Below are 27,397 nucleotides of genomic sequence, written 5' to 3'. Positions count from 1 at the left end.
AGCAGTTACCCTATCATGTTTTTTCTCCTTGTTGTTCCCTGGTTCACATTTCTTTCTCTAAATGAGTTTGGAGAGTTTATATATCTGATTGTTGAAGCATAGTTACTTCGCTCTCATCAACACCAAAGAAACAATGGATAAACCTGGATCTCATTCCAATTGACAGACTGGCCGTTATTTATCTCCGTAAATTGTATTTAAATGATCAGGATAGTAAAGGGACCAAAAAGACTGTTTAAAAAGTGTAATTAAAATACTGCAAAATTTACATTTATTGTGTGAGTACAAGTTATAAAATTAATTTATATTCCAGAGTAGTATCATCAAGATCAAATTTTCGTGTTCAAAATGATTGTTTTATTTGTCTTCATGCTTCGACTGCATAATTTGGTTCACCCAGTTCAACCATGTCCTTCTTTTGTGTGTTTGTTACAACACATGGAATTTGTCCTAAAATAATAAAAAAAAAAGTTTTTAAAAGAATTTGTTTATAATTTCGAACACAACCTTCAATTTCCACTTCCAGATAGAACAATTTTACTAAAAAATTTGATTTTTTTTAATTTTTGTTTCTAAAAAATAACATATCCTTACCCTTGTCTGTTTTGCTTTTTGTTTTTGCGATTTTAACCGAAATGAGAATGACAAACAAACAAACTGCGCTTATCACTCCCAGAAGTATAATCAATAATTTAAGTTTCTCATCTTTTTCTTCTACGTCTTTCTTCAGCTGTCTATTTTTTTCATTCATTTCAACAATTTCATTACTTTCTAGTTTGGGTACACATTGGTGTTTTTCTACACCAATGCAGTTCTTTGTTGAAAAGAAAACGTTATCAGGACATTCTTCAAAGCCTGTATTCAATCTGATGATCTTGCCAAGTGTGGTTTCTTCAACATCCTTGATTTCCTATGAAAAAAATGCGACATTATCAAATTATAATTGTTGACACTATTTTTACTATGTACATTCTAGGCGTTGTCATCAATAGAAACACCAGCAATCAAATACTCGAAAATGATTTGATGTATATAAAGGATCCTCACCTCTTTTGTCAAGACATTTTTATACCAAAATCTATCTCCATCTCTAATTCTTGTAAACTGCTTTACGATAATGGTATGAAAAGTCTCGCCCAGCTCTGAACCTTTAACATGATCCTCAGCAAGTCCTCCCACCCAAAGATCAATGTTGTTAATATCTTTGTACAATGATTTCAATTTTTTCACAACATCTTTATTTGTTGTAATTTCGGAAAATGATTTGTATTCTAAAGAATATATATGTGATATGTTGAAAGCATGCCGCATATAATCTATGCAAATGAAATTTTGTATAAAATTGATTTTTCTTTTACTTCACCTTTTAATCCCAAATTTTTGCGAACGGTGTTGTAATCAGCCAATCCATGATCCCTTCCCCGTTGTATATTAAGCGAAGCTAAATCAAATCCAGTTTGTTTACCAGGAGAAGCAGCAGTTGTGGGGAAGAGTGTATTTCTCATTTCATCAACCATCAATAAGTCGATTTCTTGAGCGGGAAAAGCAACCGCACCACGAAACACTGGGTCGACGCCTCCTTCCATCTCTAGTCTGTTTGGTTTGAAGTAAACGTCTCTTAACAAAGCATGTCCTTCTTTTATTGGTGAACCGTCTTTTTGAAGACGGAAAATATGCGTGTTGACTTGACTGTGTCCAAATCTAGATAAAATAAGGTTTGTATACTTATAGCTAATTTACAAATTTTATGTCGAAATTGATTAATAAACCCTGTAAATGCTACGATAGTAATCTCTAAGAACAACTACCTGAAAGCAGCAGTTGCGAATTCATTCGTGATACCAGAATTAACATTGCTCTTATAACCTGTATATTTTGGGATGTGATGACTTCCGCCCAAAATTGCAGGTAGATACTCATTGTATGTTATTGATTGAATTTCTGCAATTATCATTCGACGAGCTTTTTGAAAGGTTTCTTCGTCAGTTGACTAAAAAAACAATAACAATTACAGTCTGATAAAAACATCATCGAAAAAATCGTTGTTTATGATGGTAATCATTCGTGTTCTTCTCTTCTGTTGGTACTCACTTTGATCATAAAGATAAATTTCAATGCTTTGAGTGATGAGAATAATATCAAACTTACTAATGGGTTTTTCAATTTGTGTTGATGCGCCAAACGATTGTGCTCTCGTATAAACAAAGCATGTAGTGCCATTAAACCCGGTTGAACATTTGCCCGAATATCTCCAGCCATAAAAAGTTCTTTTGCTGGTCTACCAAGTGGATTCTCATTCGCAAGATAGTCTTCGTTTTTCTAAAAAGAGGAAAGTATATCACATGCATATCGTTGCCAGATTTTGTAGCTTGGTTTTATGTTAATAAAAAACATGTACTTACGGGTGGCAAAAGATTTGGTCCTATCCTGAGTCTACCATTTTTATATTCCCTCAAATGGCTGCATCTGTTTAGATCCACCCCATACACCATATTTGCATCAAGGTAAGCTGTAATAGCGTTAAATTGACTGCGGGGCGCTGTGCCAGGATATTGCCCTGTGCATCTAAAAATAGATTTTAGCGATATTTATAATATGACTCATACAAAGCAGAACAATGTACGCGTGCATTCTACCCAGAAATAGACAAGTGTTTTCTAATCCAGTTTAAATTACTTGAAGTAGTAGTTACCTGTTAAATGTTGATCTGACAAATGACATTGTTTCTTTTCCTGTATTGTAAGGATCAAAGTGGACATCTCCCTAAACATAATTGACGTTGTTAATTATGCTCGTTTATACTTGAAATTTTATAAGAGTGCAAAGAGACAGAAACTTGAACAGACTGCTTGTTCGTACCTTTGGAATTGTAATGGGCATCCAGACATGATTATTGTAATATTGAAACTCAAATCGTGGAAGAGGCGATGAATGGTCTGTATCGTGAACCAAAAACTAAAAGAAATACATATCTAAAAGTTTTTTAGTATGAAAAACATATTCGATTGAATAAAATGTGTGGCAACTACATGACTTCATGTGAACTATTTCTTAATAAAAATTGATACGCACGGAAAAACTGATGTTTTAAACTCATCTAAATTGTCTAAAATCCTGAATCACCTATTTTTATCCATGGGAAATTTAAACTTGTGTGAAAATTAATAGACGCGAAAATTTTTACGGATAGGGGACCTACGCTTTGATACCAGCACTGTTAAGAAGAACAAATATTATTTACCTGCCCATAATGCATTGTAAAATCGCTTAGATTTCTTTTACTGAAATGATCTTTGAACTAAGAGAATAAAAAATTTTTACGAAATTTTATTTTCTTTAATTTCCTAATGTAGCATTTAAAATATTTTAGATTTTGCTGTCAAGAAATATTTCTTTCCTACCTGGCTCATTAGCGTATTACTAATTAATCTCGGCGATGGTCGGTTGGAACCAATTCCACTCAGTTCCTTTGGGTAAGGGCAAGTTTTCGACACAGTTTGTTGTGCCGTACACGCTCCAGCCGGCTCTGATACATTGTCTGCATACCGATGTGGTGCAAATCTCAAAAGATCCTCCTTGGTGGCGCCCCAGTAAACGTTGTCACGATTATTGGATAGTCCGTCCAAACGTCTGTGTAAATAAAATGCAGAAAAGAATCTGAATGAAATACTACAAGTAACCTTCGTCGACCATTATCTTTTTTACCTATAGTCAGAACTTGTCAGAAAACATTTGAACTCTTTATGCTAAGTGTACAATGTCAGCCTTGATTAAGTTTAAGAGAGTCAATACCTTTTATCGGCGGACAAGTCTGGCAATTTGTTTTCAATTATTTGTCTTCCATTTTTACATGCAGGATAAATGTTAGGTGTCACTCTAAAATCCAACGTCACCGTGCCTTCATTAAGTGTTACATTCTGTGATATGGGAAAAGGCACGTCGACGCTGTATTTAAAATGTTGGACGCCGATATCAAATAACGTCAAATTGCCAGGATGGTACGACACTGAAATTCCGTCTTCATTTATTTTGACAAATCCTTGTGTAGGCTAAATTATTCATAATCAAACATTTACCATTGACGTATGTAACAGAGCACTATTAGTTAAAAAAATGATGTTTAATTTACCTGAGTAGTAATGTGTGATATTTTTATTTTGGGACAGTCTTTCACAGTTGATGAATCACGAACTTCATGTGTATCTCTAAATGCAGTTACAGCCAACCATATTTATTTTGTTTTTATTTTTTTCCTGGTAAACAAAATTTCAGATAAATTTCTTACGCTTCTGGTTCAACAATTCTTAAAACTTGATTGACAGCAACGTCATTCAGTGTTATCCTTTTCTTTGAAGTCGGCCAGTACACATCAACAGCAACTGTCTTGTTACTTGTACCAAGCCCAAAATGTGCGATTATTTCACTCTGACCCAAGAAGTGAGTTTTCGAACCAATCATTGATGTCTGACGTAGAAACGAATAGATGAGAACAGAGAATGAGTTAATTAAGAGATGAAGAACTGCTGCTAATTTACAAAAAAAAAATACCTGATTCTTTCCAGATTTTGATGTTACTAGAACTCGAGCACCATAACTATCACACAGTTTGGAGGCTTTAGTTAAACATCTAAAAAACAATCGAGTATTAAGGTGAGTCAGCCTCGAAAAACGTTGCGAACTTTACTATTCACTTAAGCTACAAGCGACGCGGTGCTTCTCAGAAAATTATTGGCTTGATATTGGTCAAAAGGGAAAACAATTAACGGGGTCATAAGTCATTATTCATAAATTATTTTCAAAATATACTCACTTATGGAACACTCGAACTCTTAACCAACTGTTCTTATTTCCAATTTTGTTTTCAAACAGTTTTGGTGGTCCCACGTTGGCAGCCACCATAATATCTTCATCACCGTCGTTATCAAAATCAAATATCAACAATCCACGCCCTAACCCGTAAAATTTCATGCCTCGTTCTAAGGCAACATCTATCATTTCATTCGACATCCCTTCTCCTTGGTTGTGAAATAGTTGCATGTTATCATTACCATATTCATCATCGAGTGTGGTGGAGGGACTGTCAAATCCATTGGTTGAGACTATATCAAGGAATCCGTCGTTATCAAAATCGAGAAACGATGCGCCCCACGCCCAGTGACCATCACGAACGCCACGCTACAATAAAATAAACAGTATAATCAAAATAAACATGGCAAGACTGCTTTTTCTATGTTCCTTTTTTTTACTGGACACGACAAGCCAACTTGCAAAATTTATGACCTTAAAGCTTACTCCTACGAAAAAACAAATTGGATTCATATGAAAGAAGTCAACTCTCAAGATTTTTGACTTTATTAATTATAATTAATTCATGACATCATGACGTCATATACTTGATGTAAATGAAGCACTGTTTTAAGGGTTTATCAAGGTATGTGGCGATGTATATATGTAAACCAGTCCAGTTTGATATTTTGAACATATTTACGTGAATATAAATATTCAGTTGTCCTGATTATTATTTATACCAACAATTTTTTCACAGAATCTAACTTATGATGTCATAATTTTGCATAATTATCTAACTTAATAGAAAACAAATATTTTACCAAAGGGTAAAAAGATTCATACAGAACTTTTATAGTTTTTAGTATTAAACCAACTTTTTTATTCACGGGAGGTAAGCTTTCCAAAATAAATCTCTTCAACATTATATATGATCGACAAAAAATGTTCGGGGGCCGTCCCCACCTCTTTAGATCCATAGGTTGCGACAGCTTCCTTGAAGAAAAACATTTTTTAAAACAGGTATACCTCTATCGCTGTATTTGTGAAATTTCTGTTTCCATGGTTTTCATAAAGAGCGTTACCGACTGCTCCAACAGCACAAGTGTAAAGAGCGCAACTTTTTGCAGAATATGTCAAAGCAGTTATGAATGCATCCATGTATCCGTCATTGTTTATGTCAGCAATCGTATGACCCATTCCATCCTACAAAAATGTCGATATTAAAATTCAGTATTTGTATCAAATTTTGTCTTTGTGTTAAATAAAATCAGAATAACGTTTTTAATCCCACCTGTACAGCTTTATTTGGGACCCTGAGGAGGCATGAAATATTTCTTTAGGGTTTTGTCAGGAGCCAGCAACTAGTTCTGTGTCAATCTCACATTATTAAATGAAATAAAAAGACAACATACGTTCATTGCATTGACGCCACATTTCGACGTGCATTCCGAAAATGTACCATTTTTATTATTCCAAAATAACTTGGATTGTCCAAAGTCACCTGTGATGAATAACTCAGGCCAGCCATCATTATCAAAATCCTAAAAAAAAATATGTTTAAATTTTACAACGAGCCTCGTTTTCATGCCACAGTAAATAATCTCGAGTAAGGTGTGTTGATAGTGTTGCCATCGTATGTAGGTATTGAGTTAAAATTATTAAAATTTAAGGAAGCGTATTGAAAAAATAATTTAAATAATTTAAAAAAAAAACATTTTTTGCCATACACACATTCATTACTATAGGAGAAAAACCTTCCTCATATGAATACATAAATAAATAAAGTCCAACCATACAGTTACATTTGAATTCTCTCAATATTGTTGTACTTACAGTGAAAGAACTTCCAAATGTGTGTATACCAGATCCATGTTGATTTCGAAATGTTTTCCAGTAACCATCCATATTTACACCTGCGCTATCAGTAACATCCACAAAGTATCTAAAGCAAAAATTAAGAAATCTTTATATTTCTGCAACAACATCACAATGTCAAAATCGTTCTTTTTACTTTGAACTAAACAAATAAAGTCTCATTTACCCAGGTTTAGAGAGACCCATGTTTTTGAAGAGACGGCTAGCAGACACCTAAACACATAAATAAAATAATAACATATCGCTAAATAAAATAATACATTAGTATTATAAAAATCTTTATCTTTTAAATCATACCTCGCCAGAGACTGAGTGGTACGTCCACTCTGAAACGTAAACATCAAGAAATCCATCTTGGTCAAAATCTCCAAAGTTTGGAGTAAAGCCCGCCAGTTTTCTATTATTTGGAAACTGTAAGGAAAGTCCTCTGTCTATAGCTTCTTCTGTAAAGTGTCCACCCTGGTTCACATATAAGTAATGTCTTGAATCGCCCACTGTTGTGACGTATAGATCCAAATCTCCATCTGAGTCTACGTCTATCCATCCTGCTCCATTACCGAATCTTTCTGGACCAACATTAGTGGACACTGTGACATCTGTGAATGTTCCATCACCTGAAAATAAAATCGGGATAACGTTTTTTTTTAATACAAAATAATAAATTGGGGTGAGATAATGTTTTGGTATAAGAATTGTGCAAACGTACGGAGACTTATTTTAAAGGACAAATAATATTATATCAATATTGAAATTATATGGCTGTCTTGAGCCAATTTAAAAACCGGGGGTTTAGTAACTAAATACGCCATTATCATCGCACCTCCAATCATAGTAATAACCCCCGTCCTAGTAAATTTTATTACTTCATGCTAACAGGCAGGCAAGGATTCATGAAATAACGATTCTGGAAATATGAATGACGGACGGCTAAGTTACAGAATTTTAAACATATCCCTGATGGCTGATTCACCATTTTATATTTGTAAAAACGTGTTATAAGGACGAGTTTTTTAATATAACATGAAAGATAAACTCTAGTGATTCCTTGTGCATAGAAAATGATGAGTGCTGCAAGAAAGCACATTCAAATACAAGGTGGCGCACCATTGTTTCTGTAGAGTAAACTTCTTGTGTTGTATACAGTAAAAAAAATATCGTCCAATCCATCGTTATCATAATCACCAACTGCTGCACCAGCTGTCAACATCTCCATTACACATAGTTCGTTACTCATCCGGGATGTAAAGTTACCACGTGATGGGAACACGAAATCGAACTGACAATGGGGACGAACTGCAAGACTGTCTCGATGAACATGATTAAATCCAACTCTCTAGAAATAAAACACAAAGATAAACAAGTTAAATTAAAAGTTGAGTTATCAATGTAGAAATAGAAATATGTTGAACACTTTAGGTGTTGGCGGAAGTTCTGTAGTTGGAAATAATAATAATGGGAGTCAAACAGACATGGAGTAATTCTGTCGGCAGGGTACGCTTACTTTAAATCTGATAAAAGCTCATTTTTTTCTTGTCGCATTTTTTTAGCTGTCTGCAAATTTTTAACTTTCTTTTGAAGGTGGATTAAGACATTCTATTGTTGCTATGGCTTCTGACGTCACTATGCAAGCGCTGACGTCAATACATGCCTTTTCACCAATCTGTGCAGATGTCTCTTCTAGGGTGGCCATGAAGGACTATTTTAGTGACCAATGTTCTCAGTGTCATAGCAGTCAGTGTTTAATCCTCGTGTTATAATGCACTACTGGTCCTGTTACTTTGCCATTTTAATCGTGCGTACGACACAACGTCCAACATACGACAAATGCCGTATAAATAGTGGTACCTACAGCTTGTTCTTCAAATTAAAAATATTTTTTTCATTATTGTTCTTTTAATAAAGAGAAAAGACAAAAGAGAAGTACCCTTCAATGGTTTTATTTGCAACCACACCCTCTCATCAGTTACTTATTACTTTTCACTTGACTAACATAAAACCGCACCGTTTGACCAATACATATTATATTCGAATAGTTAAAATATCCGTATCAAAATAATACTTAATTTAATTTAAATACTTTTAACCAATCATCACAAATATAATACGCGCAACATCACATTTTTGAAAACTGCAATTTTAACAAAAACTGCTGATGTCAGCAAAAATTATTGCTGACAGTCATGATTTAATTATCGTGTGACAGCCATCGTTCTCACCAAGTTTTGTAACTAAAAACACACAAGGAAAATTATGGGGGCATTTTTGTCCCCTTCCCCATCCCCTCTCCTGACACTACCTCGCTCCCCTATAACCGGGCATAAACAGAGTTAATCAATTTTTTTAAATTCCTAACTTTTAAAAAATTATATAAAAAATGACTCAAGATAGGGAAAACTCATCTGAACTTCATTTTTCCCTTCTTAAGATATTTCGTAACATTCCATTAAAATAGTTTTGTCGGAAGGTTTAAAATAAGGAAATTGGTAGAATTAAAATTACATGTAATCGAACAATACTGTAATCCAGATTTCTTATGCTTCTAATGGTTTATAAGCACAAAAATATTATTAATAACGTCCACATTTGCTTGGCTCGTTGCCAGTGAAAAAGGCTTACCGTCGCTGTTTAAGGCGGGGTTACTGCTTTGTTACCGGATAAAAGGTATAAAGTTAATTTGTTTTAAGACCAAACTGTTAAATTCTTGGTCTCTCATTTTAATTTTCTTTTAAAGGGGAACGTGACGATAATTGTTTAAAAATGTTTTCGACAGATATTACATAATGAAGGTCGAGGAAGGTCAGTCATGACTGTCCTTTCAACTCCCCCCACCACAGATGAGTGATGATGATAAGTAGCACGGTAGCTCAATTATTTCACCTTTTATCAATACACAATCAAATATCTAATTTGTCATTCCATCTATGGACAGATCGTGTCATTTATCTTCGTGTTAACAAAACTTTGACCTATGATCAGTTTTACATTTATAACCTTCCACACGCATTTGCGCGTGCGCTCGAAGATAAAGTGACTAAAAAATCTTCCATGCAAAAAAAATGGAATGCATGACACCAATGTTAATCGACATGCCATGATAAACAACGAAGGTATTTTAAACATCTCTTTGCAGTCTTTACAGAAATCAAATGCGAATATTGGACTGCACAACACAATAACCCTCTGGACACTGGAGTTTAATCCACAATCATACTTCGACTAAATTTTAACAAACTAAAAAAAATAATTTTACTGTCACTCTAATTTAGGTAACAAGGGTGATCACTTTTCCACACCCATTCCCCTTTTCGAATCATGACCTGTCAAGCATGGTAGAGGAATGCATCAACGCATTATGTGGTAAAAATATTTTAATAAATAAAATGTACAACATTGGACACGTTTCGTTCCGTAACATTTTTTACAAAAAATTTTGTTGTTCCTCTTTCTTTAATTTACAAACGAGATTCGTAAAAACTTTTAAGAGTGTTTACTGTTCAAGTAGAAACTAATAAATAAAACTACACCTTCCACATTTCATAGTTTATATTTACTTGTTTGTGTTTTTAACATTTTACTGAAAAGATTATGAAAACAATTTCCGTTTTCTTTACTTTCTTACGCATCAAAATAATTTATGGATTTCTGTTGAACAAATTTGAACTAACCTTTGCAATTTCTTCAAATGTCATATTTTTTGCAATAACTTCCTTATTTTTGATCTTGTTTTTCTCTTTACATGTTTTCCAACCTTTCTCAGGATAGACCGCATCGTTCCTTAACAATTCAAGTTTATTAGGCTGGACACTATATTCCCAATTTCTTCCGCTCTCGTCTGTTCTTCGTTGAAACATGCGACCAAAGAATCCGTAAAAATCGTCATTGCGCACTGTAAATTCACTTCTTATTGGTTGACAAACGGTCAACAAAAGTAGGACAGTGAGATACATCTTTCTTCTTCGTTTATCTCTTTTTATCTACAAAATATCTAAAATAAGAACATAAAATAAAACATCAACATTCATATATGAATTCAAATAAAAGTTTTAGCAATTTTTTTTAAATACACTCGAACTGTATATACTTCTTCTTAATAATTAAAATTACAAATTTGAACAATGAATTACTACATACAAAAAGAGTATTCAAGCTATGGACAATATTATGTTAATATTTCAACAAATCATGAATCCAGTTTCTAGGCTCAAAGATTATTTACATTTAACAAAATCAAAGTTATTGCTCTGTTCACTGAGAGAAGTTACAAATATCCAAACATATTTCGTACGATGCGTTTGACAGCTATTCGAACATTAAAGTCAGTAAAACATGCATCTCCTTTTTAATAGATTAAGAAACAGGAAAGAAACTAACGATGGTCGATGCATCTTCTTTGACAACAAATAGTTATTTTGAAAACATACACAGCAAAACAATAGTTATCGCTTCACAATTGTTAAGAGGAAGTATCAATAAAGGCTATGTACGAAATGCAGCTCCTTTTTTTAAAGAGATATTGCATGGTCATGTCTGCCATGCTTTGTTACGTTGTCATCATCTTCTTTATTTCTTTGGTGGGACTGATGATGTCAATTGCCCGTCATGTATCCACAACCATGTAATTAAAAACATTCCACAAGGTTTGTACGTCATGGTGGGGGTTGCAGTTAAGTCAAAGTTCTTGTCACTCTAATTTCCTTCATTTGCATTTACATACCGAAATATTTTGTTTTATCGCAGAGATCTGAGCTAAATGTCAATCAATGGTATTTAGAATAAACATGTTATGATGCAAATTTTTTACACAGCTTTCAACTACAATCTTTTTTACTTCGCATATGGTTCGACATAAAAAATGAGAAAGTGAAAATAGAAAGAAGGCCCAGCAATAACGCGAATAGCCAAGAGAAAAATCCGTACCTGGTTTCAATGGTAATAACCTGTTTCGAAAGTCAAACTATCAAAAGATGATAGCACTAGTTTTCCTACTGAATTAGAATAGATTCTATAGGTTGCGTTAAATTACCATTTCAGTTTTGATTACTTCTGCTTTTCTCTGTCTCCAGTAGTTACCAATAACATCTACTTTTTACATCTTTAGAAATCCTAACAAGCCTACCTGAGAAGTTGTGTCAAAAATCATAGCTTGCAACTCTTCCGCTTAACAGCAGTATCCTTGTGTTTATTGATTATTTTTTACGAAAAAAAACTCTAACGGTTGTATTGTTTCTAGTGACTTTTCGTATTCAAGTTTTTTAGATTATTATAAAAGTGCCTTCTACAAAACATGTTATGATTTTCTATAATATCCTATGGATTATTTTTTTCTCTGATTGTAATTGTACTTTAATTTTCAGATTATTATACCGCTTATACATTGATCGTGTTATCAATGCTGAGTTTATTAGTGTCATAGGAGTTGTGAGGTGCAATACATTCAAGAAAGAAATAAAAAAACCATATGAACACACAAACAAACAAAAAAACAAAACTTCAGAAGAAAAACAAAGATAATTTAAATATAAACAAATACAAATTAAGGTTTACCTAAATCTCTCGCGAGTCGTCCTTGTGAGAACTTCAAAATGGAAATAAGAAATTAGTTTCATTCGGTCTACTTATACTGTGCAGTTGCGTCAGAGGTTAACAATGTTTTTATTTAATTAAATTGCTATTTTGAGAGCAACAAAGGATCTTCTTTTCTATTTAAGCTATTACATTCAATAGGGCGCAAGGTCGACAACAAATCCTTTCTTTTCCATATGTCAACTGCATTACTACGTAAAATATCTAACAACCAGGTGAGACTTGGAAACTCTTTTTAAATACTTGTATGAAGAATATCAATCTGCGAAAGTTGTGTATGCAAAAGTAATTAGTTTCTTTCGCACAAGACATAATTTAAATAATCTGTAGGTAGTGTCCAAGTAACAGTGAGGGCGGAAGGGTTGACTCAATTGGGGGTGGGTGGGTATTTATTTACGCATGACATGGGTGTTCACGATAGTCCCTCTCCTTAGAAATCATCTCTATAAGACGGAAAGTTTGATTTGGTCCAAAAGACCTTTTTTAAGAAGTTGTCACAATGCAATCTTTCCAAAGCGGACAACACTATAAAGCGGACATGTTTTTTTTTTGACCGTGTTAACGTGATGATCGTGGTTTCTCCGCCACTTGTTGTGCTAGACTTCGTTAAATTGTGTTTTAGGCGGAGAAACCATATCGGAAACAAACGGGCGGATGACATGCAAAAGTTTTAGTTCAGAATCAAATGTGTCCTGAGATTTTTTTTATCTAAAATATGCTCTAGTTGATTCATATATTGAAATACACGAATAAACTAGAGAAAGACATCCGCTAAAAGTTATCGTTCAAAGCTGGAAGCTTAAGGTTTATCACTTAAAAGTGATTAGTTACTTGAAGACGAAAACATGCATTTTGTCAGAAAGGTTTTTTTAACTTTTTATACTGGATGGAGGCGATGTTTGGGCGCTAATGATACTTAAATGCATTAGGTATAATTAAGGAAAAAAATGAATCTTAGTATCTATTTCAACAGGGTTATATTTTTGTAGAAATTTTTTTAAACACATATGAACAAACAATCAAGAAATGTTTTGTTTTTCTTTTTTATTTGCCAGTGTGGGAAGTCATCAAAAAATGGCAGCTTTCTTTGATGCTGGGAAAAGTTCAAAATTCAAGTGACAAATCAATGCGATGAATTGTCAAAAAAATTAATTTAAAAGTTGTGATCATGACATCGCATAAAATGGTTATACGCTTCGATGAACTTAAATTTAATGAAAATAATAATAATAAAAAATTAATCTCACAGTGAGAACGAGGCTAATAATATTGTTGTAATGTGGTATGTGTGGCAAAATTAGGTTCTTCACCATATTGTCGTGGACTTTGAAATTATTTAGTTTAAAATTATTTTTGGATGTAGAACGTTATATGCACTTGAACTTTTGATGATAGGAGTAGAGTCGCCATTATTGATGTTTATAAGGAATAATAATTTCAGTCATACAATAAAAAATAATACTACAAAAGCTTGCATGCACTAATGTTGAAATGATCCAATATGTTTGAGAAAATATAAATGTTGAAAGGTGTAGCCAATTTGAGTGAAAGGTGATCGAGGGTATGGAAGATGAGTTGGACACCGAACGCAATTAAAATAATATTTTATGTATTTTTTCTTATATTAGACCCGACGAAATTTATTAGCCACGAAAATTGAAAATGTAAACTTGCCATCTCTGAAAATTAAATTCCAGTGATATTTAATAGCTAAGCGTTGTGTTTTCAACATTAACTTATTCTAAAAAAAAACACCACACAATAAAAAGTAACACGAATATCGCATGTTACAAAAGTTTTGGTAAATTAAAAAAAAGGATATTTGGCTTTGATGAACAAAATTTTAACTACGCTAATTTTGGTGCAATACGTGTATTTATAAATAAGACAACTTTTTTAAATGTAACCGAAAGCAAAACGAGAACGAAACGATAAAAAGTTTTGCAAATATTCAAAAACTCGGCTAATTTGTATATCACTTTTTATGATAGGACGGAGAGCGTAGATTCACCCTAATGAGTTGCTCTGTAATAATTTGTGGGTGGCCAGGAGAGTGGGGTGTTATGGATTATAATTCCATCATGGTGTAAATAAGGGAAGTATTAAAATTACGTCGTTTTATGATAGGAGTATCAAATTAGGTTTGTTTTGATCTTGTTCTATATACGTGAACGCAATCGGCTTGCCCTAAATTTAAAAAGAAGGTTTGTCGATTGTTAATTAACTTTTGACTGTTGCTGCACATTGTTAGGGGGCATCAGGGGGTAGGGTTATAGTTATTATGCATAATAACCGATTAACATTTATTATTTTTGAATTTCTCACAACCCCCGTAACATACATATCATGTTAATGAAATCCAAAATCAATCCGAGGTATCAAATTAGTCAGCTTCATAAATATAGACTCCTTTAACTTGTTGGTAAAATAAATTCTCTTTAAGAACATTGTCCACTTTGACCATCAATAGCGCCATTTTGTTTCAACTTGGAAGGGCGTTTCAAATGATGACAGAATGACTGAAACAGTTTCTTTTGTCCTGTCAAACGTAAAACATAATTGTATTGTAATCTATCCATTGTTGATACTATTTTTAATTAAGTTATACCTTATTACAATGCTTCTGAGTAAAATATATTTTTATTAAAAAATAAACTAGAAACATTATTATTATTTGTCCAGCAAAATCTCCTTACCTGTTTATGCTGTTCTCATGATACCAAGGAGGTTTAAGCCTGGTACAAAATAGATTGAAAAGTTAATTGTCCTCTAAACCGTAGTGACGTCATATTATTTTTAATTAAGAAGTTTTGAAACAGATAAAATTATGATGCTATAAACCAGCTGCTAAAACTGATGTGAGTTAGCGAACACGTAGCGGAAACTACGAAGATCTTTAGTACCATAAAATTATATGTTGATAAGAAAACTTGAAAGGGAAAAAACAAAATCAATCAATTTGTCCACAAGCTAATTTGCAATTTTCACATGTCTAGACAGATCAGTTAGTTAGGTATGCTAAGCTCAATTAACAAAACAAACATACTACTATCAAAATTACTTTGGAACAAGTTATATTTCACCGAAACAATACAACAGATGGTAGTCTAAGATAACTTCTTTGATATCCCCTCCGCATAGCTTGATCGGTAGGCTTAGATCTGATTAGCAGTGTAAAGAGATTCTTATCTTAACAGGATAAACGATTTGATTGACATTTCTTTGATAAAAAGGTTGCTGCATAATTTTATTTTGTTTATGTATAGATATTGACACATTCTTTCTAAAAATGCGTCTACTTTGAACAACAAGCTTGAAATGTATATACGTCATAAGGTCATACCTAATTCTACTTCCACAAGGCTGTTCTCGTATGTCACCACTCTGTCATAAGTACCGCTGAAATAGTGCTCATGTTTATTAAATTTCCAAAAACATCATCTGTCATAAACAACCTTGCCTTGACACCTTTCACTTTTTCAATATACATATGTTCCTGCCTCAACCCGCCCATCCCGTCTTAACACACCTCTACCCACCTCAATCCGCCTCAACCCACCTTAATCCACCTCAACACACCTCAATCCACCTTAACCCACCTCAACCAGCTTTAGCACAACCACAATCATACCAGCTTAAATAGTTTTATCGCAGGTGGTGATGAGATGACCAATGTAAATAAAGTCAATTACTTTTCACTACAAACACCACTACTAGGACATACAATGAAAATACATTACGTTGTTTACTAGAATTGGGAAATGGGAATTCCCACATTCCAAAATTTTCTAACATTTTGAGCATGTTTATATTTTACATTGCATGTTGTTCCGACCCAAAAGAATATATACAAAATCAATTGTTGTCATTTGGCGAAAATTTCTGTCTTGAAAGATTTTCTTCATCTTTTTTCGGGTAAACAGGAAAATCAGTAAATTTCAGCCTTGCTTTTTTTTTATTTTCGTTGTTCTTCTTTACTCATTTCTTCATTGTTTTTACAAGACTGTTCTATTTCATAAATTGTACACGTTCCCATAACACTGTGAATTCAGTTAGCCAAATTAATTAGCCATATTGAAATGTAATTTACGAAGTAATCATATCATATACGTAGATGAATAGAGATGAGCTTAAAACTTGGAATTTCTTTTGAAATTATTTGACGTCATATTTTTGCCAGTGCCAACTATCGTATTTCCTGAACGGATGGAACTTTCTATAAAATTCTGTTTTGGGTAAATCTTTTTTTACTGTTCTGTGGGATAAAAAGAAAAATATAATCCATTACTAACTTCAGATTTTTTTCTCAAGAAATTAAAACAACCAGGAAATACAAAATTTAGAAAAAATATGGAGCCAATCCGGCTTAACAGATATTTTATCTGTTGTTTTTCTTTTTGACTTCCTGCGTTTCTGGATGACAGAGAATACGTTGATGAATATTGAACTCTATCTATACAGAGGCTCGGCCATTTAATTTCGACAGCTAGTTAATAAAAACATTTTTAGTATGACTGCTACAGTAGGTGTGAAGAGTGTTTTGCAGTCAAGTCGAATTATGTAAAAACTTAGAATGAAAAACGAATAAATTAGGAATGAAGCTCAACTCTTGCGAATTCTAAATCGAACGCTGTTGCGAATTAAAAACATTTGCTACATTAGATGTAAGATAACGAAAAAAGTTGCACCTCTGTTTATAATTCAAATAAGTCTTAAGTTTGACACAAGTACAGACAATTGATTATAAACACATTTTAATAACATCCCGAAGTAATTAAGAATAATCGGTCAATTTGGTGATCTCAATCAAAAAACCTCATTTTCACAACAAACCATTTGCAAGAATTGTGTTAAAGATCAAAATCGTTATTACTATCTAAGTTATGTTTTATTTATTCGTGATTTCTAAGATTTTTTCTCTTTCCTGAATTTGAACGTAAGTATAAGTGTAATTTTACTTTCCGTCACCCGACTGTGTTTCTCCTGTAAATCTCTTATATTTCCACACTGATAATACCCACACTTTCTGCAGACCTCCGCAAAGTAATCCAATTACGTCATGCTTTGATTCCCGTGATATGTACGACGGTAGAAAATCTGAGGACCGGTGAACCCGTGAATTTTTCCCTGGGCTGATGAGTATATCTCTTTAATAACAGCCGCGGTCTGTCTGTCGGCCCAAATCGGATTATGCTAAACCACGCATGAAATCCTCAGCTACAAATAACAAATACATTATCTTGTTATTGACCTTGCTGCAGTAGATTTCTGACGAGCTAACGACTAGTGACTTTATTAACAGCCGTATTCTGTCTGTTTTGTGCGCGAGAGAAAAGTTGTAATATGGGCGCACAAAATAGCGTGGAATTTAAAGGACGGCCTTGTTTTTGTATAAAGTTTCTCTGTTTGTGTCATCATAATTTCAAATACGGAAAATTTAATAATACGATAGTTTTGTTAGCACAAACTGATCCCTTGGGTGAAGAAATTAAGATAAGATACCGATAAGAAAATCTCAAAACTTATTTTGCGTCACTTAAGGCATTTAGTTCCAAATTTGCGTCAAGTATGACGTTGTTAAAGCTTGTACGAAAACAATTATACTAACAATGAAACATACAAAAAAAACTTACAAATTATATTTGATAATGAAAAATTAACTTCAACAATTCTGCCAAGTTATTCTGCAAAAAAAAGAATTGCTTTACTCGGGCTTTCTAATTACCACCACCAAAAAAGCGAGTTTTTTTGGGAATATATCGTTTAAGGAGAGTTTACGGTGCGTATATAGCTAAATATTTACTGCATTTTCAAAGCTAAGGCATATCGATAAAATAAACATAGAAATGATAATCACTTTCCACGTTACTTATTTCTTATTCGCAAAGGTTTCAGGACGAATACAACTCCAATCACTGCGCTTGCTTCATGGGTGATAGAAGTTGAAAGTTAAAGAATTTTTTTTTCTGTTTCATAAATAAAAACTGCTTTTCTTACGAAAACAACTAGCAAAACATTCAAACATTTCAAAAAAACATGACACAGCGTAAGATGTTTGAACACCTCATTTACTGTATGTATTTACAATAACTCGTATTTAAGCTGGTATCTTAGTAAGCGATTTTCTTCACTAATAATGATGCAAAAAAACACGCAAGTCATGTCTTTGTAAACACACGATGTTATTTGTATTATTTCAAAACGGATATAACGACTTTGATGCAAAACTCCTCCTGGTTCTAACAACGTCAAAAACTTGACATTTGCGTAACGACAGCGTGATATACTAACTACAGGAAGAAATAGGAAGATAATCCAGGGTAGAATGCACTAAATTTTATTTTCAACTTAACTTTCAAATCCGTTATATAAGAACGGATTAGTATACCATTACACAAATAATCAGACATGTCATGATTTATTATGGTGGAAGTCACGACATCTTGAGAAGCGTGTCAAGCATCGCCGAATACATCCAAGAAAATGCAAGCATCCAGACGCGCTATCAACATAAAAAAATCAGCTCAGTGTTTGAAATTTTATTGTGGTGCGTATTTTGGTGAAACAACCGGAAATTCGAGTACTAACCTCCCCATTTTAGTCGCAGCACTGACGTGATTGTTGCTTCGTGACATTGATATCCCAAACGTTTATCTCTTCTAATAATGAAGCATATTTGCTGTTTATGGAGTTTATATAGAGTAAACAACATGCGGTTGACAACACACTGTCACGCAATGAAGTGGAATTTGTCTTACTTTGTAATCTCTTTAAATGCCTGCAGAAATGTCATTTCATAAAAATACAGATAACATTGACAAAAGCGGTTGATGTGTGGAGGGTTCATCACCATTTTCTATGGTTTACGAATGTTTTATTGTTTTACTGGAAGTAAAAGATCGTCTCTATGTTCACACTGGTGCTCGTTTTTCTTTGTTTACATACAGTTGAGTTCGTTTTTATGTTATGCATTGCAATGACATCAAGTCATCCATTTGACATCAATTATAACCAGAAGATTAAGCAACAATTTATCTCAAAGTTTAGACAGATGACATAAACAGGTGTAAAAAGGAGATAAAAAACAAAAGTTCGACCAAGCTGCGAATAAATCACTGTAATGATGTCTTTGCAACATAATTTGACGTCAACTTGATGCGAAAAACTTAATTTATGACATCAAATGAATCTCGGCATTCAGTTGAGGAAAAGTTAAAGATGAAAGGCGAAATAAGCGAAGAAGTTTGCAAACTGCGTCGGAAAGCTTGTGATGGAGCGTGTACGTACGAAAATTTGTATTTGAAAGGACAGCTTCAAATATTAAAAGAAGTCTTTAACACCTCACAAGAAAGAAATCAGAACAGCGAAAGAGAATTGAGAGCGAATCTTAGAAAGGTATCTGATGAACTTAAGAAGGAAAAAGAAGTGCGTAATATTGAAATATTTCATCTGCAGGAAGAGTTGAAATCGACGAAAAAGGAATTGCAAAAAGTTAAACTGAGTGAAATTGACTTTAAAAAACTTACAGTGCATCATGGTATCTTGACAAAACAGGCTAGTATGCAAGTTTATGTTTTAATAAATAGTTCCTCCAAAGTTAAATTCACTGGACGATAGTAAATAGAACTAGCTTGATTGCAAAGAACATAGCATTCCCCAAACCTTCCATGTTTTTACATAAAGCATAAGTGTTATTCATATTTTGAAAGAAGAATGACAATTCGTTACCATTGCTGAAAACACATTACAGTACAGATCACTCCATTCTGTCATAAAATGTGTGCAATTATCAACAGCAACACATCCCATGTAAATTAATTTTTCCCACTAAACACATTTCAATTTTGTATCTCTGTGGAAATGAAGCGAAATGAAACGAAATAGGAAGATAAAGTTAGCTTTGAATGGAAAGTTTTTTATCGCAATTTTTTAACATTTACTTTTACATAAGAAACGAACTTTTTTCGAGGATCTTCGGAATCATCATTTGATCATTTGACATTATTCCTAATTGATTTTGTTTTGGAAAACATTACATTTCAGTAACCCGCCCTTCATCTTTTGAACTTTTATCGACTCTAGGTTTGCTTCCATCCTCGATTTTTCTCACAAGAAACTTTGTTGAAGGGTGAAAGAATTATGAAGAGAACATCGTAGCTAATAGAAATTTCCAAACTTCAATGCTCCAAAAAATCCTTAATCCTTTCGCAGTATATGATTAATCATGGCAAACCTTTAAGTGGACAAATGCTTATCGGTACTTTCTCATATACATATGTCTAATTGATTTGCCTTGCGGTATTTTTCAGACTAGAATATAAAACATCAACTTTATGCATACCGTCCTTGCACAAGTAAAACTTTTTAAATTTTTTATAAAAAACGAATAGAATTAGTGGAAAGAGAGTGAAAATTTGCTTTGAAAAATGGCAGGGTTTTCTATGTTACGATTTTTCGTTGAGGAGATATTCTATGTTGAAGTGAAGGTGCTCAGAAAACTATCCTGAAAATTAAATCCTGAGCATCCATGAATACCAATTAAAATTTGTTTAGTTGGAAGTCTTACCTTAGTGTCGACTTGTCGGACTAGACACTAAATTTGTAGCCGTTGTTTAAAAGTTGTCATTAAATAATGTTTAGGATGAACACCTGTTGATCACTGTTGAAGAAAGTGAGAGCGAAATAAATAATGTGAAAAAAGAACTTGAAGCGCTTGAAGAATGTATGAAGAAAGAACGAGAAGAATACGGTATGCAAAACCTTCTATTCGATTCTATTTAAGCCTGTTTTATCACCACACATTAGATGTCTCTTTTTTCAAATGTTGCGTCACTCACATAGAATCAAAGTTATTGGAGCAGGTAATCCGTCTTTTAAACAAAAAGAGTTAAATCACACTTATTAGAAATACACGTTTCTTTTTTGCCATGCCATCATAATACTATCAAAAGCAGATTCAACTACCACTGCAAATGCATATAATAGCAACTAGACGCGCAGTTATACAATAATCCTATATTGGGTATTCCATTTGAACACTCTCTTGCCCTCCCCCATCTTCCCCCCAAAAAATCTGTGTTAAAGAGGGAATCTATTTATCTGATGCTAACAGACCTTAGAGGAAAGCAAAATTGACCTTGGTCAGAGAATGGGGTTGAACATCAAGAATAATTCAGAATCCAAGCTTGTCTTTTTTCGCAAATATTATTTCGAGGTTCAAAGATTTTCAAATTGTGTGAAGACGATTTTTTTCGTTGTATGTAACAAGCGAGCACTAACTGTTTTTATTTTACTGTCGCTTTCAGTATTCAACTGTCCTATTGTTTACTTTCTAGAAAATTTACTTGTGGAAATAAACGCTGTACTTGTGAGCGAAAGACAACTTAAAAATCACGTCGAACATGAAAATAATCACTTAAAGGCTGACTTACACTACATCAAAACAATGTTAACGCATAAAGATATTCTGGTGCTGAGATCAAATCCAGGTAATGTAACACATGCCACAACAAACGACAACAACACAACGCAACAAAGTAAAGTAAATAATAGATGTCAAAGAAAAAAAAGAAAAAAATCACATAAGAAAAGTAGCAGGCTAAAGAATTGTGAAAACCAAAAAAATGTGATAAACACAGATGCAGTAGCATCATAGAAGTTAAGAAACATCACTATGTAGAATCCTTTACAGTATTGTAATATAAAAATTTAAAAATAATTTGATTTTATTACTGCACGTGATTATAACAGGTCAATCTTTTAAGGAGAAAAAACGGTGCCTTTTGAATCGTACGACTGACAGAAAACATTCCACTTGTAAGTTCTCACTTAGTGTTTTAACCTAAGCATGTAGAAGATAAGTGCTGTTAACTCTGCAGATGTTAAATGTTGTGGAACAGTAGTCAGGACAGCACAAGGTTGTTGGTCGATTTAAGATTAACTGAAGTCGCATAAAGTTTAACAATTTATAGTATAAGGAGTCTGCAGGAACAGGAAAACCCGATATCATTAGCTTTTTGAATAAAACAAAGGACAGTTATCCTCTCACTGGTGGGGAGATTTAAATATCCTTATACTAAGCATCCTCTGCAACAGGCTACGAATCAACCATTATTACAGAAGAAGCAAAAAATTATTTTGTTGACTGGAAAATGTCAAAATCTATTGTTTGATAACATTGACAACGAAGAATTTGTAATACATACTCCTGCTCGACATTTTACAGCACACCTCGGCTACGTATGTGGTAAAAAATACAACAAAAAACAACAACTTTGTTTTCGTGAAAAGAATTATCTTATATAGTCAACATATTTCCGTCCATATTCTTTTATCATTTGTAAAAAAGAAGATTCAATTAAAAAAAACAGACGGTTCGCCATAAATAAAAGTTCTAAATTTCTCAATATATTTTAGATATCAATTATAAAGCACTGAGCCATGCTTGAATTTCATCCAGGTTTGATTTTTCACCATGTTCATCTTTTAAACTACACTCGCAAAAATCCACTTTGATCGGATGTACATGTGCGAATTCAAAATCTTTGCCTTGCTTGCCAATAAATGCATTTTTACTAGAAGAGTAGTCATCGATACCCAAAAGAGCGGCTGATCGAGTTTGACGCAAATTATTCCTGAAATAGATGTTACAAATTTAATCACTCAGTAAAATTATGAAATTAGCTACTAAGAAAGTCAAAAAGATAAAGACGAACAAACAGAAAAAAAAACAAAGAAACTTACAATTCTTTTTCCAACTGTACTTTTATAACGTTACATGATTTGGCAGTGGTCATGTCTGCAATAAAAATATACAGGGCCGATCAAATGGGTTTCAAAGTTGAGGGACTAATTTTAAAAATTTAAGACTTCAATTTTCATGCATGGGCAAGAATAAAATATGTAGAAATATGGTTTGTACGAATCTTGTACATACAATAAATGTGGATATCAGGGTATACATTTTACCTCGGTAGAAATTGTAGTGCTAAACATTGACGAAAAGCAGTGACCGAACATTTGTGAGTAAGAACAAAATTGAAGGAGGATCACACAGTTACTATCCTTTCATACAAATCAATCCAAACCTTGTTTATTGCAAGCTATTAGTATCGAAGCTTTGTTCTTCTGCATTGTTCTAATGACCATTATGTCGTATATGTACCTAAGATAATTAGTTTACAGACGAGTATTTACAAGGAGACACTTATTCCGAGCCTAGGAGCAGCGATTAGCTTGTTGTCAAGTTTTTACAGGACCACACAAATAACGCCTGCCCTGTACTCCTCTAAAGTAGAACTCTTAAGGGACCGAAAAAATCAGTCCTTTATAGCGAAAGTCCCACTAATTAAGTGAGATTTTACTGGTTCGATTTAGTAAGTAGCAAAAGTCCCACTTATCCAGGATTTCCCCACCAACATAGGCCCTGGCAAGGTTTTTAATGCAACTATGTAAAAATAAGCAGGTAATCATACTCAGCTACATCTCTGATCTCTCTTGGAAAATTGACACTATCAATCAAAAATATCACACCCCTAAAACATAAAAACATAAATATATAATCATGAGTAGCCGTGCTGCTGTACATCGTAAAAAAATGGCGCTTTACCTTGCTCTATCTTTATTTTGATGCAAATGCTTTGCACGTACTCTTTCATGACCAGGAACATCCACAACATTCCAGGATTTTCCAACCTAAAAAGTTTGACGATGAACTAAAGTTGATGCTTTGAACTATACCATACTAAATATAAATAAAAATGAACATCTTACCTTTCCAGAGATGGCTACACATTTTCCTTTGTTTTCTTTTATCGAAGTTTGTGTAGCAATAATTTTTTTGGTAGTCAGCTTAAACAAAAAATACTATAATAAAAACAGCATGGCAGGATTTTAAGCCAATACAAAATATTAGTTAGTAGTTACCAGTGAAAAGAGTAATGTTTTTCCCGAATCACATAGACCTAGCAGCAATATCGTATCTCCTGAAACGCTACTTCTCACAACCACCCACAACAACACTAAAATAAAAATTTAAATTCCGATGGGTGATTTGATGTAGATTTCCACAAGCTTACCACTAGTTATATATATATTAAAACGTAAACATTCTTATCTACTTTAATATGTAGAATTCTTTACACATAGCTATGTTTTTATGGTATAGTTGGACAAAAATTTGACAGTTATCTGAAGGGCTCAAATGTGAGAAGTAATTATTTCGACAATACATTCTTTTAACTATAACATATTTATCTATGTCACGTTAATGTCGAAGATCTTGAAAAGTAAACTGGAGACAGAATCATAACATCATTAATGCATGAATGCAAATTTTCTCAATGAAAAACTACATGCATACATTGGCATGGGGCTATAGGGAAAGGTAACAAAAATAAAATAAAAAGAAATGTCAAGTTCACTTGTTGCATACATAGTCTATTAAGTGCAAATATATATACATATACAGAAATAATACTCACATGAAGTTACAAGGACAATTGCAATAGCAATGTAAACATTGGTAGATTGAAGAGAAACTTCCTGAATTTGTTGAATAAACAAATTTACGTCCATGATCTAAAAAAAGGTGATTTTGCATGATGATATACACAACCAGTGAAAATAAAAAAAAGTTGATTCTACTAATTTTGATACTAAAAATTGGTTTGTTTCTTTGCTTGTTTGTTTTAATGCAAAAAAAATTACAAATTTTCCTGCATAAGCTCTCTAAATTCTGGCTAGCTACAAACAGAAAGAAATATTACGCATTGTAACATATATAAAAACAATTTAACAGAGCGTCATTTCAAGTCAAGGTCTTCTTCCTTAACTCTATATCAGGAAAACGGAACATCTTCAGCTTTTTGTTTACACAAGAAAATAGTAGAGAATTTTTAATGTAATGAGCAATAACAATAACTCGAATCCAGTGTGATAAAAATGTTTCAAATACAGCCTCCACAATGACAAAAGATTAAGCCAACATATCACACTACTCTTTTTGTGTGATTTAATGAAATATTTTTGTGACATTTTTGCGATGTTACTATTTCCATATTCAAAGTTCCTTTCACAAAAATATGAACATAATCACCTGTTATAATATATATTCTGTAAATATTCGTACACACTTTTATAATTCGTACAAACATGGAGATTGAAAAAAAAGCTGTTAAAAATAGTCCACAAAATTCATCCCAGTAATGATAATGTGCAAAAATATATTTCACAAGAAAAATCTAACAATTTACAGTTGTTTTGTTATAATAAACCCTGTGTACCCTAAACCAGAATTTGATACTTTAAAACTAAGATTGCTACCAGGACCTAAGACACCTTGATGCCTTTAAGTGAATATGCACATTCCACTCACATGCTGTAATTTATGAAATTACAGAAGTCTCAAAGTATATAAACTTTCCATCTTGAAATGATGCTATCCAATACAATCAATGAGGGTTCAAATGAATTAATTAGCAAGTTTTTTCTACAAGTGTACCATCATTGTTAACTTAGGGATGATCTCCAAGATCATTTCAAAAAATCATTTCAATTTTTAATTACCATGATTTGCAATACAAATTCTAAATGAATTACATCAATATTTAAACAATAACAAAAGGGCATAACTGTACGCATTTTATAAATGTGTACGAATATCCACCGCATAGCTATAAGACACCTGCCCTAAAAAGCATGAATAAGATGTTCTGTCATAATTAAATATATTTGTATGCATTTTTTTAAAATTAACCTTATAAAAGTTGATTTTTTCTCCAAGTTGCTCAATTATGTTGAACTGTGTAACAAACCTTTACAAAAAGTTTCAAACAATCTTTTCGTTATTGCTCAAGATATATTCTTATAAGAGTTCTGCTTATGACCTCCAGATTTAAAAGTATTTAAAAAATTAACGATTTTTTTTTATAAATTGTATCTGTTTTGATTCTGTGTAATGGTGGCGCGAAATGTAAAAATAAAATTAGGAAATCAAACGACGTTCAAACATTTTCTTAAAAAAGAGAAGAGGTAAGAAGAGAAGCATAAGAAAAGAAAACCACGAAAGAAAGTTATAAATTATTTTGTCATTTGAGCAGATGGAATAAAAAAATATTAATAAAGTTTATTATTTTTGCTTGTTTTAATTATGGCTCTTGAATTAAGCGTATAGAAAAACAGTCTGTGCTTTAAAGAGGAAGAATTAGAAATGAACTTGGGTTTGTAACAATATGACTCTAACTTTCTTACCACAAAAACCATGGGGGCTGTCGGACAACTTCTGACGTTTGAAAAAAAACTTAAAATTTCCGAATTGAAACCCGAATCAATCAGAAACAACATTGTTTTTAAACATTTATTACCATGTCATAATAGCTGTAATAAAATCGTACAAATAATAAACTGAGAATATAGCACCTTCCTTCTTCTCAACAAAATTTAAATAAGAACAATGAGCTCATTTTGGGTGCAATTCGGGCGGTTTTGGATGGTCCCAGACGGTTACAGATAAAAACCTTGGCAAAACCGTGAAACAATGCCCGCGCCTGCCCCCACATATATGGTGTTTCAGCAAGTCGGCAACCTCTTTTATAGATAAAGAACTACTATTAGTCTTTTAATTTATCTTTTATATAGCTAGCTAACTGGTACGGAACAGAACCTCTACCCCTATAGTAAAAAGAAACCCTAGAGATATATAAACGAAAATAAATATTTCTTCTCCTCGATTGCGCCGTCGAGTAAAATTTTTCTCTCGTAAACAGAGAAGAAGAGGATCTGTTTCCGCTCAGCAACACTTATAGCTATATTGATTATACAAAATTAGCCTCAAATAAATTGTTAATATACATTTTCTATTGTGGTAAATAGTTATAGCAATACATTTTTTAAACAAAAATAGTCAATCACCTCTCTCCTTTCCTTTCGTCTGCTTTCAGTCGGTTCTTTGTTTTCATTCCACACGTTTCAATGACATAAGCAAGTACTGGGCGCACGAATATTTAGACGCGATCAAAGAAGATATTCCGGCATACGTTAGGCAATATTTATACAGTACGTATCTCTAATTTGCTTTTATTATTTAAATGCGATTCTTACATGGGATCTCTGCAAACAAACAAAAAAACTTCTTCCCTACTTGCGGGCAGGC

The 27,397-nt window shown here is 33.0% G+C and overlaps 2 protein-coding genes across 3 annotated transcripts; both read right to left on the bottom strand.

Annotated features, from left to right (window-relative positions):
* Positions 1 to 229: 229 nt before the first annotated feature.
* LOC130657078 (uncharacterized) lies at positions 230 to 12,296 on the bottom strand. Of its 2 annotated transcripts, none has more exons than XM_057460046.1 (24): positions 12,208 to 12,296; positions 10,329 to 10,648; positions 7,768 to 7,996; positions 6,961 to 7,277; positions 6,830 to 6,876; positions 6,622 to 6,730; positions 6,201 to 6,329; positions 5,815 to 5,991; positions 4,811 to 5,175; positions 4,549 to 4,627; positions 4,286 to 4,464; positions 4,130 to 4,205; positions 3,793 to 4,049; positions 3,402 to 3,630; positions 3,242 to 3,298; positions 2,860 to 2,955; positions 2,693 to 2,763; positions 2,403 to 2,565; positions 2,149 to 2,319; positions 1,809 to 1,990; positions 1,364 to 1,701; positions 1,048 to 1,271; positions 595 to 910; positions 230 to 450 (listed from the first exon to the last, which is right to left on the bottom strand). In XM_057460046.1, the coding sequence occupies exons 2-24, from the start codon at positions 10,608 to 10,610 to the stop codon at positions 368 to 370; spliced, it is 4,176 nt and encodes a 1,391-aa protein (XP_057316029.1). In that variant the 5' UTR covers positions 10,611 to 10,648; positions 12,208 to 12,296; the 3' UTR covers positions 230 to 367. The 2 variants fall into 2 exon arrangements, with proteins under 2 accessions (XP_057316029.1, XP_057316028.1); XM_057460045.1 differs by lacking the exon at positions 12,208 to 12,296 and adding an exon at positions 11,780 to 11,895.
* Positions 12,297 to 22,519: 10,223 nt separating this feature from the next.
* On the bottom strand, positions 22,520 to 27,304 carry LOC130657087 (signal recognition particle receptor subunit beta-like). Its single transcript, XM_057460058.1, has 9 exons — positions 27,157 to 27,304; positions 24,729 to 24,825; positions 24,172 to 24,266; positions 24,019 to 24,096; positions 23,855 to 23,940; positions 23,721 to 23,780; positions 23,334 to 23,410; positions 22,990 to 23,044; positions 22,520 to 22,880 (listed from the first exon to the last, which is right to left on the bottom strand). Exons 2-9 carry the CDS (start codon positions 24,820 to 24,822, stop codon positions 22,670 to 22,672), a joined length of 756 nt encoding a protein of 251 aa, XP_057316041.1. The 5' UTR covers positions 24,823 to 24,825; positions 27,157 to 27,304; the 3' UTR covers positions 22,520 to 22,669.
* Between the last annotated feature and the right edge of the window lie 93 nt (positions 27,305 to 27,397).

The sequence above is a fragment of the Hydractinia symbiolongicarpus genome, chromosome 9 (genome assembly GCF_029227915.1).
Source record: "Hydractinia symbiolongicarpus strain clone_291-10 chromosome 9, HSymV2.1, whole genome shotgun sequence".
NCBI lineage: Eukaryota > Metazoa > Cnidaria > Hydrozoa > Anthoathecata > Hydractiniidae > Hydractinia > Hydractinia symbiolongicarpus.
Note: the sequence above shows the minus strand (reverse complement) of the source record. Positions and strands in the feature narration are given on the sequence as shown.

Bases quoted from the DNA above. Each gene is read 5' to 3' on its own strand.
- LOC130657078 (XM_057460046.1), bottom strand. From the start codon at position 10,610: ATGTATCTCACTGTCCTACTTTTGTTGACCGTTTGTCAACCAATAAGA. The intron at 6,731-6,829 runs GTAAATGAGACT...TTTTTGCTTTAG, and splicing joins ATGGGTCTCTCTAAACCTGG to ATACTTTGTGGATGTTACTG. The intron at 1,702-1,808 runs GTAGTTGTTCTT...TATTTTATCTAG, and splicing joins TTCGCAACTGCTGCTTTCAG to ATTTGGACACAGTCAAGTCA.
- LOC130657087 (XM_057460058.1), bottom strand. From the start codon at position 24,822: ATGGACGTAAATTTGTTTATTCAACAAATTCAGGAAGTTTCTCTTCAA. The intron at 23,411-23,720 runs GTATGATTACCT...TAATTATCTTAG, and splicing joins GAGATCAGAGATGTAGCTGA to GTACATATACGACATAATGG. The intron at 22,881-22,989 runs GTAAGTTTCTTT...CATCTATTTCAG, and splicing joins GTACAGTTGGAAAAAGAATT to GAATAATTTGCGTCAAACTC.